A 14,156-nucleotide genomic window follows, 5' to 3' on the forward strand; every position below is an offset into this window, starting at 1 on the left:
GATGGCTTATTTTAGTTTTAACATCAAATGATTCATTCCAGATTAATGATATATTGTACTTTTACTTGGTTAAACATGCACCTCCTTGAATGAAGACTAGAACGAAACAAAAGTTCTGTCAATTATCAGAATTGTGTATATGTCTATATTTTATAGAAACAACATACTACCAACCTGAATTGTACACAACACCTCTCAAGATTGAGTTTAACCTTTTTTTTTCTTTTTGAGAGGGCAGTTAGTTAATGTTTAAGACCACCAAACAATTAAAGAGAACTGATATGTACAAATCCTTAGGAAGAAAACTCAAGACTCACTAATTTACAGTGATTTTTAACACATTATTATGCTCGGAAAACATCCCAGTGTTTGAATTGTTGGCATTAATTACTGGAATTATGAATTATGTTAACTGCCTTTTCAAGTATTTCATAAGGTTTTAGAAACTGAAGAGAGTAAAGGTAAAATTATCAACTTTAGTGATAAAATTTATCCAGTCACCTTAGACTATTACAGACAGTTATGTATATTAGCATTTTATCGAAGGCTAACCCTACATCAGCAAGGTCTATAATTTGAATTTTCCCCACCTCATTTCTGTCCCACACCACACCCCTACCAAGGTCAGGATGGTTTTACAATGGATAATCCATATACTCTTTCACCTGAATAATTTGTAAGACTGCTGAGTAAGGTTATTGAAGGGAAGGTAACTGATTATAAAACCAGTAATGGAAATCAAACCTATAATCTTGATCTTTTTAGCATCTCAAATGAGCTTACCTAGAAATCATCTCAGTCTATAGGAATTTTGGTTGTAATCCTAATATAAACTGAAGACGAAAGGGTAGTGGACCTTTTCTTTTCGTTTTTGGTTTTGCTGCTCAACATCTAAAATCCTTTCCTATGCTTGAGGGATACGAGCTGATGAGACACAGCCCCTCGTGTTATACACACTGAAAACACAAGATACTTTTCCAGTCTCCACTGCAGCTAGAGCATGGGTGTACAACCTGGGCTCTGCCTGTCAGAATCACCTACTCCATTCTTTGAATTGGAAAATCGTGAGGCCAAGAAGCAGGGATGGAGACAGAATCAGACATGGCTGGTGGGATTTGTGCATCATTTCCATAGACAACAATAGCAGCACTTCGAAGGTCAGTGCTCAGAATCCAGGTCATTGGTGGTGGTGTAAGCTGGGGTGTCTGGGGCCCAGAGATGACAGCAGTGGTGGTTTCACTAGCACATACCTGCTTAGGACTCAATGTTTCGGGCTCAGAGCCTGGCAATCCAGCCCTGCTAGAAATTCTGCAGGTTCTCCAACTTCCTTCTCTTTCTCTTTTTTTTTCCCAATTCTAGATCTGAATGTTTCCTTTTGTAAAAAGCTTACTGAGATATAATTCATATACTGTACAATTAACCCATTTAAAGTATACAATTAAGGATTTTTAGTATATTTACAGATATGTGCAACCATCACTACAGTCAATTTTATAACATTTTCATCACATCAAAAAGAAACTCTATCTCCTTTAACTACCTCCCTCCATCCCCAACCCCAATCTCACCGCCAGGCTTAAGCAACCACTAATCTACTTTCAGTCTGTGAATTTCCCTCTTCTGAGCTTTCACAGAAATGGAATCAGAGAATATGTGAACTTCTGTGACGGGCTTCTTTCACTTAGCACAGTGTGTGCAAGGTTCATCCAGCTTGTAGTACGTATGAGTATTTCACTTCTTTTTATGGTTGAATTAATATTCCACTGGGTAGATATACCACATCTTGTTATTCATTCTCCTGCTGATAGACCTCTGAATTGTTTCCACCTTTTGCCTCCAAAGAATAGTGCTTCTGTAAACATCTGTGTACAGGTTTTTGTGTAGACATATGTTTTTATTTCTCTAGGGTATATACCTAGGCGTGTAATTGCTGGATCCTAGGGCAACCTGTTTAATCATCTGAGGAACTGCTAGACTGTTTCCTAAAGTGGCCACATAATTCTACATTCCCACCAGCAGTGGATGAGGGTTCTTATTTTTCCACAAGCTAGTGAACACTTGTTATCTGACTTTTCGATTCTAGCCCTCCTAGTGGGTGTGAAGTGGTATCTCACTGAAATTTTTATTTGTGTTTCCCTAATGGCTAACAATGTTGAGCAACCTTTCAAGTGCTTATTGGTCATTTGTACATCTTCCTTGGAGAAATGTCTATTCACATCTTTCGCCCATTTTTCAAATTGTGCTGTCTTTTTATTACTGAGTTGTAGCATTCTTCCCAACTTCCTCTCAGTGTTTCTTTTCTGCTGAACACAGCCAGAGAGTCAATTGCTTGCAACCCAGAATCCTGACTAAAACAACGTTCCTTCCCTCTTTATTATTTCTATTACGTCTTCAAGAAAAACTGTGAGGAAACTCTGAAAATAAATGCTGAAGTTGTCAGAGCTTTGTGGAACAAGGAAGAGATGGCAGGATGCCTAAGAGCAGAAAGTTACGTGTGCATTCACACAGAGAATATACGAAAACATTCTGGTGCCCGTGTCATTTCACGGTTTATGTTTGATTCCAACAGCCTTTTATAAATCCAATACATATGTCCCTTCAAACACACGTTTGAATACACTGCCTTTAAAAGTCTGCTTCATGCTAAGATTCAAAATCAATCAACATTTACTGACCATGTAATATGTACAAACTAATGGATTAAGAAAAGTAGAGATCATTTGAAACGTCTGTTGTGAGAGAGCTCCGCAAGCTGAGGGCCACATGACAAGGACTTGTAGGTAGCAAATGACATATAATAATAAACGTTCAGCTGAGGCTGGAGACCGCAGGAGCTGTGGACCTGGGGCTGCAGGCTCAGTCCCTGGGGCTGTGGAAAGGTCTGCAGCAGCCTGAGCTGGGCCTGGGCAGGCTGGATGGAGCCAGGGTTAGGGGCTTTACTAGGTAGATAGGACAGAAGGACAACAAGGAGTGTGTTAAAGTATGAACCACGGTGGACACTGGATGGGGAAGGAAGCAGAGCCAGCAGGGGGCGGATGGAGGCGATCAAAAGGATGAGCAAAGGGTGGATTAAAGGGAAGACAAGTGTGCAGGCGCCAGGAAATGCATGCACTGAAGGCTCAAGGCAGGCGGGGAGCAGGGAGTGGGCTGGGAAAGGGGATGGCAAATTGCTGAAGGATGGAACAGGCCTGGAAAGCAAGACTGGACTCTGCTGTTGAAAGGAGCCTGTGATGGAAGAGCTTAATACAGCTGTTCTCAAAATCATAAGATATTCATTAAAATTAAGCATTTGTCTCAAAAGACAAGCATTGCCTCATACATTAATAAGTCTGCAGGGTGAGTGCAATGTAGGAAGACCGGTGTGTGGCCCAGTGCCACCACATCCCATACAGCCTGATGGGGAGATATGACGCCCTGCGTCAGTACACAGCACGCTGAGTCTGTGACTGGCTGAGAAGTCAAAGGATAATGTCAGCAATGGTGAGGATGAGGAGCTTCTGAAGACTTTCGAGAAGGTCTCCAATGGATCCACTGACTGTAGGTAGGCAGTCCCACTCTATTGCTCACAGCATATGACATTATCTGCGCGTGCTTCTTTTTACCTGATAGAGAGAAATGACTAAAGAGCAAGCTGATGTCCAGGATGCTTTCCTGAAGGTACGTTTCAGGGCCATGGTGAGGCTCTGGGATTGGCCTCACACTGTGCACATCTGCAGCCTCCACTCTCTGTTCTCACCCTAGTTCTCTACTGAAATTGTTGTCACTGGGGTCCCCAGTGACCATCTAACTGCCAAATATGACAGGCTCTGGGGACCCCTCTGCTGCGCTGGTCACTCTTCCAGGCACACTCTACTGGGTTGACACCTGGACCTCACTTCCTCTGGTTTTCCTTCTATGGCTCTGGCTCTTCCTTCTGTGTTTTCTCTTCTCTTTCTAACTCCTTTAAAGCCAGTGTTTCCCAAGATTTCATTCTCAGGACATTGTTCTCCTCACTCTACTTTGCCTGGGTGACTTTATTCACCATGTTGATTTCACCTGCCAGCTACAAACTAAAGAAACCAAAAACCAAATCTGTCTCCAGCAGGGGCTCTCCCTTAGTTGTTTTCTTTTTTTTTTTTTTTTTTTAAAGCCTTGATCTGAAGACAGGGGTGCGTTTTTTTTTGTGGTTTTTTTTATTTTTATTTATTTATTTTATTGGCTGGGTTGGGTCTTTGTTGCTGTGCGTGGGCTTTCTTTTAGTTGCGGTGAATGGGGGCTACTCTTCGTTGTGGTGTGCGGGCTCCTCATTGCCGTGCTTTCTCTTTTGGGGAGCACGGGCTCTAGGTGCGTGGGCTTCAGTAGTTGCAGCACATGGGCTCAGTAGTTGTGGCTCACGGGCTCTAAAGCGCAGGCTCAATAGCTGTGGCGCTCGGGCTTAGTTGCTCCGTGGCATGTGGGATCTTCCTAGAGCAGAGATTGAACCTGTATCCCCTGCATTGGCAGGCGGATTCTCAATCACTGCGCCACCTAGGAAGCCCTAACTTTTTATCTGTGACGTAATTTCAGATTTATAGAAGAGTGGCAAGAATAGCCCACTCTTTGTCTACCCTTTACCCAGGTTCCCCAGATGTTAATATTTTACCACGTTTGCTTTATCCTTGACTCAGTGGGTATGTATGTATTGTTTTGTTTTGTTTTGTTTTTTAACCATTTAAGAATAAGCTGCAGGACTTCCTAGGTGGCACAGTGGTTAAGAATCCACCGCCAATGCAGGGGACACGGGTTCGAGCCCTGCCCTGGGAAGATTCCATATGCCACGGAGCAACTAAGCCTGTGCACTACAACTACTGAGCCTGTGCTCTAAGAGCCCATGAGCCACAACTATCGAGCCCATGTGCCGCAACTATTGAAGCCCATGCTCCTACGGCCCATGCTCCATAACAAGAGAAGCCACTACAATGAGGAGCCCGTGCACCACAATGAAGAGTAGCCCCCGCTTGCAGCAACTAGAGAAAGCCCATGTGCAGCAATGAAGACTCAATAAATAAAATAAATAAGTAAATTAATTAATAATTAATTTTTTAAAAAAAGAATAAGCTGCAGGCATGGTATCCTTTTACCCTTAAATGCTTTAAGATATGTTTCTTAAGAAAAAGAACATTTTCTTATATATCCACAGTGTACATCTCAAAATAAATTATCAATGATACAACACTGTTACCTAATCTTCAGACTTGATTCAGTTTTTCCAAATTTCTCACATGGTGTGCTTATAGTAGAAGAAAACCCTAGATCATGTCTTTTATTCTATTGCCATATCCCTTTAGTCTCTTTAGTCTGGAATAGTTCCTCATGATGGTTTTTTTTTGCTTTTTGTCAAGACCTTGACATTTTTTGATACATACAGGCCGGTTATTTTGTACAGTGTCCTTCAATATGAGTTTGTCTTTCCTCTTGCTTAAATTCGGGTGATGCATTTTTGGCAGGAATCCTGCAGAAATGATGCTGTGTTCTTTTTGTTGCAGTAGATAAGGAAGCATGTGATGTTTGTTTGTGCCATTGCTGGGCTGTTAACTTTGATCATGTGGTTAAGACTGTGTCTGTCCAGTTTGCCACTGTAAAGTTACCATTTCTCCCTCGTAATTAATCTTTTTACAGGCAATACCTTTAGACTATGTACATATTTCCATGACCACAAACCTTTTACCCACTAGTTTGGTATCCAGTGATTATTGTTGTGATGGTTGCCAAATGCTGATTTCTAATTCCATCACTGCTTTTACAGTTATTAGTTGACTTTCTGTGGACTTTCCCTTCTCACTCAATTTTTTATATCACTGTAGGTTCATAGATTCTTATTTATTCTGTGGGTTACAATCTATTACTGTAATTATTTTGATGCTCAAGTTATCCCCAGTTTTGCCAATGAGAGCCCTGTAAGCTGGCTCCTATGTCCTTTTGTCATGTTTCCATTTTAGCACTCCTTTACTTTCTGACACAAGATGTTTCCGATTCGTTTTGTACTTGAGCTATCCCAGCCCCGGAATCAGCCATTTCTCCAAGGATGCTAATTTATGTTTTAAGTAGAGAAAGGAATCTTGTATGTTATGCTGACTGTCCAAAGTCACGTTGACAGCTGAAACTTAGACGTTCCTTTAAAGTGTTACTAATACTTTAAGATTAATTTATTCTCTCATTTGCTAAGTTTCTTTTCTGTGCTTGGGGCTAGATGATTCCAATCTAAGTGAAAGTTTAACTCCAGTTTACATTTCAAAAACAATGTCAAAATAATTGTTACAGACAATTAAATGCTATCAATATGCAGAGATGGGCCAGAAACCTGGGAACTGAAGAAAAAATTGAGAAAAAAGTAGAGTTTTAATAAAGGAGTAGGGAGGCCATTCAGTTCAGGGCCACAGCATGAGCCATGGTATGGAGCTAGCAATAGTCATGTCTTATTAGGGGATTTTGAGGAGCTTGACTAGTTGGTGGGAGATCATGTTGGTAATAGCGGCGAGGGGGGTGCAGTTTATTGGGAGCCTCGATTCCAGACTGACTCATTTCTAATTTATCCTATAGGAATGAAGAGTATTCACAAAGGGTATGTTTTAGAAATATGACAAGTTAGAAAACTGTTAAAATAATTGAGCCTAAGGCACTAGGAATACAAATTGAAAGGAATCTGGAAAGGAATTTGGAAAGAAGAATTAACTTTAGGGTATTGAATCAGGGTAGCTGGGAGAATGGGGTACTCTGGAAGAAATAAGAAACTGATGATTTTTATAAGGGAAAGAAAAGAGAAAAATTGTAAAGAGAAGCTCAAAAAAACAGGTTTGGTGATACTGAAATTTTTTAGCTTTTTTTTTTCTATTAAGGTTACTTCATAATTTTTATACAAAACAGTACAGCTAAAAAGTAATGACCTGTGGCCATATAATATCATAATTATTAGACACTTAGGTGCTTGCTGAATAATGCTTGCTAGAAATAGATTTTCAGTAATAGCTTTAAATTTCATAGTTTTATAGTGAAATAGGAAGTTGTTTTGGTTTGATATGCCACATCACCAGTCTCAAATCATATCTCTGAACTGGGATCCAGATTCCTCAATTGATTTGAAATGTGGGGCTCTCGTTGGCATTTGGGGGCAAAGAATTTGTTTCCAAATTTGATTCTTCTGTGTTACTAAAAGTCACATTCCCATCCTTCTTTTTAAAAAAATGCCATTTTTAACTTCAACTTTGTGTAAAGAAGAAATCATCAGAAACTAAGAATCTAGCTTACAAGATCTTAAAATCACCAAATATTGTGACCAAGACATACTTTGCCATATGTTGGGAGATAAATGTAGGAAGTACCTACATCCAAACATTTTACAGGAAGTGAGAGTAAGTGTTCCCGAACCAATATTCTGCTGCTTCATTAATTTTTACAATTAAACCCATTTCAGTCTTAACCAGCCATTATCATTCTTCCTCTTTAGATATAGCAAGAAAACGGACACAGGTTTGTTATCCCTCTAGCTCCTGTCTCTTCAGGCTTTCTGAACTGGCTTGAATCCTAAAGGTTACATCTGAGAACTAAACCTCATTCAATCCATAGGATATCACGCAGGTTTGTTCATTTGCTTGTTAATAGGTTAATATGTGGACTTCGTAATTAAAATTTGTGGAAAGGAATTATTACATGAAGTAATGTATTAACCATCTAATGTGTTGGGATAGTGCTGGGCAACTGTCATAATTTCTGCTGCTGCGGTTTATAAAAAGGAAAATAAAGTCAGTTCTTTTTGTTGGGAAAGAAGATTTCATGTTATCTGTATTTGCAGGCTTTCTGGCTCATGTGCTGGAGGAATCCTTGCTGCGGGGGTGTTTTCATTTTCACGTCTCACATGGCAGTGGTCCATCGCAGCAGAGGTTTTCAGCTTAAACAATCTGTTTGTGGGGCTGCTCATGGCTCTTACTGTACACTTTGAGGAGGCAGCAACTGCACAAGAAAGATCAAAGGTAACCTATTTTGGTCAAAGTGAAATCACTTTTTGTTTTAATTTTTAGACATGCTCTATTTCTTTTTAACTTTGATTTAGATACTGTTTATCTATTCTGATTACTGTCAAGGTAATCTAGGCATGTTGAGAGAGAAAATATTCTCAGTTCTTTTACTGTGAACAATGAGAACCTTTATAAAACATGAAATTTTTTTTTTTTCTTCCAGAGTTCAAAAGTTTTTTGGAGAATGAGGGTATTCTGAAATCTCCTTTGAGTCCTATGGGAAAGATAGGCTTGTTGGTTAATCCACCATCATGTGTGTGTGGGGGGGGCAGTGAGCTGTGGGGGTGTGGGGGTGATCTTAAGATGCCAAGTTCTAGGTTAACTACCTTAAATTATTTACCATTATGGTACATTGATTTATTCTTTAATTGCAAAAAAGATCTAATTTGTACTTTTTTTTAACCAAAAAGAGAGTACAAATATAAAATGAAGTAGTTCCAAAGAGATTACAATGACTTCTAAGGCCAACACTATCATAAAAATAATTTGAAATGTGGAGGAACCCTGTCTTCTAAAGGCTTACTGTCTATACGTTGAAGATTGCCAGATCATCGTAGTATATGGGCAGCCTGTGTCGTTAAAGAATATAGAAACAAAAGAATATAAAAGCTATCTGTGCCTTCCATAAGCAAACCTGTGGTGCTATTAGAGTTTATTTTTTGTTTAAAATAAACTTTTTTTTCTGATTATGAAAAAAACGCGTGTTCAAAAATAGCAAAAAGACCACCCATAGGGAACCAGGTTTCTAAATAAAAAGTGTTATATTCAACTTATTTAATTTAATAGGAGAGAAAAGTAAAAGAATTGCTGAACTTCAGTTCTAGATTTCACTTGAATGAGAATTACACAATGTCCTATTACTGTTAGGACTTATATAGGACTTTCTGAAACTTAGTTTGACGACAGTAATTTAAGGTCACTACGATGATTTGATGAGAATGAAAAATGTTAATAAAAAATAATGGTGATGGGGGGGAATCGAGGGGGGGCGTCAAGGAAGGGAGGGAATATGGGGATATGTGTATAAAAACAGTTGATTGAACCTGGTGTACCCCCCAAAAAAATAAAATAAAATAATAATAAAAAAAAAAAAAAAAAATGTGATAAATATTAGTGAGTGTTAAAGCATGACTTTGCATCTAAAAGGTTGATTTTAACCTGACTTATCGTATAAATGCTTAGTTTTAATATAAAAAAAAGCTTTTTACTATTGTGCTGTTTTTGGTGAATTTTTAACTTGGATTCTTTTATTTATTTTCAGATAGCTAAAATTGGTGCTTTCTGCTGTGGCCTTAGCTTATGTAATCAGCACACAATAGTACTCTATGTTTTGTGCATAATACCATGGATTCTCTTTCGACTTTTAAAAGAGAAGGTAAGTTTTTGAGTAAAAATGAAAATTCATGATATTTTATTTATGCCCACTATGACATTTATGGCATCAGAAAACATGGGGCTTGATTGACTTATTGATTGATTGATTGATTTCATATAAAGCTTGATAGGGATATCATTAAATTTATAGATGGCATTAGGTATTATGAACATTTTAACAATGTTAATTATTTTAATCCAGGAACATGATATATCTTTTCATTTACTGGTGTCTTCTTCAGTTTCTTTTTTTTTTTTTTTTTTTTTTTTCATTTTTATTTTTTTATTTTTTTTGGGGGGTACACCAAGTTCAATCATCTGTTTTTATACACATATCCCCATATTCCCTCCCTTCCTTGACTCCCCCCCCCTCGAGTCCCCCCCACCCTCCCCGCCCCAGTCCTCTAAGGCATCTTCCATCCTTGAGTTGGACTCCCTTTGTTATACAACAACTTCCCACTGACTATCTATTTTACAGTTGGTAGTGTATATATATATGTCTGTGCTACTCTCTCGCTTCGTCTCAGCTTCCCCTTCACCCCCCGCCTTCTTCAGTTTCTTTAATCAATGTCTTATAGTTTTCAGTATACAGATATTTCACCTCCTTGGTTAAATTTATTCCTAAGCACTTTATTGTTTTTGATGTTATTGTAAATGAGATAGTTTATTTTTTTATTTTTTTTCAGACAGCTTATTGTTACTATATAGAAACACAACTGATTTTTGTGTTAATTTTGTATCCTGTAACTTCCCTGAATTTCTTTATTAGTTCTAACAGCTTTTTGATGGAATCTTTAGGATCTTCTATATAAGATCATGTCATCTGCAAACAGAGACAATTTTATTTTTTCCTTTTTTTTTGTCCCTGCCAAGCAGGGATCTTAGTTCCCCAACCAGAGAGCAAATCCCTGCCCCCTGCATTGGAAGCGTGGAGCCCTAGCCACTGGACCGCCAGGGAATTCCAACTTCTTTCTTTCTAATTTGGGTTCCTTTTATTTCTTTTTCTCGCCTAATTACTCTAAGTAGGACTTCCAGTACTGTGTTAAACATGAGTGGTGAGAGTGGGCACCCTTGTCTTGTTCCTGATCTTAGAGGAGAAGCTTTCAGTCTGTCACCACTGAGTATGGTGTTAGCTGTAGGCTTGTCATGTATGGCTTTTATTATGTTAATGTATGACCCACATCAATTAAGTCAGAATTATTTTAGAATGGGATCAGCCCTGGCTCGGCTCTGCAGATGGGCAGAGCTGCTGGCTGAGATCTCTGCTCTGGCACCACTGCAAGCAGGAACGTGGTCTGCCAAGACTGGAGACTGGTTGCTATAAGCCCTGCTCCCCTTCTCTGTCTCTCTCTGATCCCCAGTGGTTGAGCCCTGAAGATCCCTCTGTGGTCCCTGCGAGGTGAGAACTGAGTGAGCCTCCTGGGAGCATCCTGCAGTGTTGCGGGGAACTGGATGTCCACCTGGGGCTCTCTTTTACCACTGGGAAAACTGTAGTCCTAGGGGACTCTTGGTGCAGCACTGTGCTGGCCTAGGGGAGGGGTGACACGGTCAGAGTGCCCCTTGACACCGAATGCAGTCCTTTTCAGTGTCTGTAGTCCAGGAGCGTGCTTCAGCCTCAACCCCAGTTTCTGGGATTTTCATAATGGTGTCTTGTCTATGGATAGTTGCTGGTGGTGTTTTGTGAGAAGGACTGACATGGGGAATCATTGCCGTTGCCATCTTGATGGCATCACTCTTAGCCAGGCTTCTGATATCATAGAAGGTGCATTTAGATATCAGAGAGGTACATTCTCTGGCAAGAACTTAAAAAGCAAGTCTTTTGTGTTAGTTCTTTGAAGGGAGAGCCATGTTCTTGTATAAAACATGCAAGACTCATAGTTGACGAGTTAGGAGCCTGGTCTGAGAGCCTGTTTACTCTGTATTTAGATCTGCTACTGATGAATGATGAAATTTGGGGAAGTATGACTCTTCAAAGGACCTTTTATTTTCATTAGTTAGAGAGCAGAGGCTAGAAAATAAGATCTACCAATGAAGTGACAGGGAGTTAGATCTCACTGCTCAGGTGATCTAAGGCAGAGCAGGAAGTCCTGAGTCAGTTGGTTGCAACCCTGACTGCTCACTTAAATTATCTGGGAAGCTTTAAGAAAGTAAGTAATGTCCATCAACAGATGAATGGATAAAGAAGATGTGGTACGTACATACAATGGAATATTACTCAGCCATAACAAGGAATGAAATTGGAACATTGGTAGAGACATGGATGGACCTAAAGACTGTCATACAGAGTGAAGTGAGTCAGAAAGAGAAAAACAAATATCGTATATTAACACATATATGCGGAATATAGAAAAATGGTACAAATCAGCCGGTTTGCAAGGCCGAAATAGAGACCCAGATGTAGAGAACATATGGACAACCAAGTGGGGAAAGTGGGGGGGGGGGGGGGTGGGGTGTTGGGGTTGGATGAATTGGGAGATTGGGATTGCCATATGTACATTACTAATAAGAAAAAAAATACCAAATTGTACACTTTAAATATATGCAGTTTACTGTAAAAAAAAAAAAAAGAAAGAAATAGTTTGTGTGTATGTGTGTGATCCCACCACCCTAAAATGATTCTTATTTAATTGATTTGGGGTGAGGCGCAGATATTGGTACTTTTAAAAAGCTCCCCAGGTGATTCCAGTGTCCATGCAGCTAGGACTCAGAACCCCTCTCTTGCACTCTCTGAAATAGTTCTCATGTGATTGTTTGTCTGTTTATTTCCTGTACAAAAGGAAAATTCTGTAGCAACTGCATCTTGCTGAATGCAGATGGTAAACTGAACTTTATAATATGCAGAAACTACCAAAATCTAAACATTTACTTCCTTTAAAGCTACTTTTAAGAATATCAAAGGCATATTCTTCAGTTAGTTACTTCTTACACTTTCTTCATCCCATCATTTTTATGAATCTCATTACCACTTTAGAAATGTCAAACAAAATTAGTACTATAATAAAAACACTCCATTTTCAATTAAGAATGTTTACTTGAAAATGCTAATGTAAGTCAACTGCTTTTCTACTTCTGGGTGAATGTGAACGTTGGTTCTCATATTCACTGTCACCTATGAATTTCCCTTTTTTGTAAAGGAAAAATTGGCAATTTCCAATCATAATATTTGTAAGATACCCCTTTCCCAATTACTAAAGCAACCACTATTTGAATCTTTCTAGTATACCAGAATTCTTTTGGACTCAATCTTTTTAAAAATTTGGCAATGCTATCCTTTGTTTTAGAAATGTGCAGATGAGAAATGTATTTTCTTTGAGGCAATCACAAATTTCCTTCCTTCCTATGTAAATTGAGAAAAAAGAACATTTGGATGAACTGGGTTGTTACTTAAAAGCTAGCTTCATTTGTGCCAAGTATTTCCATGAAATGTCCAAAAGTCTTGTAGAAAGAACATGTTGTCAATGTACAGTCATAATAAAGTATATAGTTGAAGTCTCCTAATGATGGTAATGAAGTGAATCAGTATTAGAACAATATTTGGGGCATTTTCAAAAACAGCCAGGGAGTTGCAGGAGGGAGGGGATATGGGGATATATGTATAAACACAGCTGATTCACTTTGGTGTACCTCAAAAGCTGGTACAAAAGTGTAAAGCAATTATATTCCAGTAAAGAGTTAAAAAAAAAAAAACAAAAAACCAGCCAAACACCGTAATCACTTCCAAGTGGGTTATCTCAGCTGTGCAATGCTGCATGTCATGACATGGTTTTAAATGTAAAAGATGCAATAAACATGATACTCATGAGTCTTTGCTAATATTATTTGCTTCACTCAGATTTCACCTGCCATGCAAAGGAGTTCGGGCAGATGCAATTTTCTGGTAATCCACAGTAATCAGAAGGTTTAACATTGTATTCTGTGGTGACTTAATATAAATTGAGAGATCAGCTCTGAGTAAACATATTTGATGTTTTCCTTGATGTGTTCTTGAAGTTCCAGGATGAATCTGACTAAAATAAACATTGTTATACACGTGACACCATGTGCTCTGATGCAGGAACTCTCCCTGGGCTCTTTGTTGAAGTTGAGTCTGTACTTCTCTGCTGGTTTGCTGCCCTATATCTACCTTCCTGTCTCATCCTATCTCAGTCAAGCCCGTTGGACCTGGGGAGACCAGACAACATTGCTAGGATTTTTGACACACTTTCTCAGGGAAGAATATGGAACATTCAGTCTGGTAAATTTATATTTCAAGCCCTTTTAAGGAAATAGTGGCAGAACTTCAGTGTTCTGGCTGGACCTTGAGTGGAAAAAAAAAATCAGTGCTTATCAATGATAGCATGTGGAATTTTCATTTGTTATTTATATGGCATACTTGCCCCTTGGCATGTAGCTTTTCACGTATGTTAGAAAAAAATGAATCACTTAATCTGACATCGTCCTGTTTGTGTATCCTGCGTATATTTTTCAGGATAACAAGCAGTAAAAAGACTGCGGCCAACAGTTGAAGCATTTCAGTCTCGTTAGCATTGGGTATCACTTTGGGCTCTTGGTCTGTGATTAAAAGTATTTGGAAATGATTCAAGGAAAAAAAAAACCTCAAAAATTTTAGTATAGCTTGACAAAAATATTTCATTCTTTTTTTTTTTAACATATTTGATGAACAGTGTTCATGTTAGTATTTAGTGGGGGACCTAAATATGTAAATGCCGCTTAAAATATGATCTCACTCCATGGAAACTGTATGTTGTAAAG

The 14,156-nt window shown here is 38.8% G+C and overlaps 1 protein-coding gene across 7 annotated transcripts in view; it reads left to right on the forward strand.

The window, feature by feature from the left end:
• TMEM260 (transmembrane protein 260) overlaps positions 1-14,156 on the forward strand; it is a 59,288-nt gene that overhangs the window by 18,501 nt on the left and 26,631 nt on the right. For all 7 annotated transcript variants that reach the window (XR_009053081.1, XM_057730497.1, XM_057730495.1 and 4 more), the window contains 3 exons: positions 7,808-7,985; positions 9,292-9,405; positions 13,459-13,638. Coding sequence is in view for 6 of the 7 variants with exons in the window: in XM_057730497.1 (XP_057586480.1) it covers positions 7,808-7,985; positions 9,292-9,405; positions 13,459-13,638 (472 nt within the window). In the remaining variant the exon portion in view is untranslated. The remainder of the gene's footprint in view (positions 1-7,807; positions 7,986-9,291; positions 9,406-13,458; positions 13,639-14,156) is intronic.

This window comes from Hippopotamus amphibius, chromosome 4 (genome assembly GCF_030028045.1).
Source record: "Hippopotamus amphibius kiboko isolate mHipAmp2 chromosome 4, mHipAmp2.hap2, whole genome shotgun sequence".
Classification (NCBI taxonomy): Eukaryota; Metazoa; Chordata; class Mammalia; order Artiodactyla; family Hippopotamidae; genus Hippopotamus; species Hippopotamus amphibius.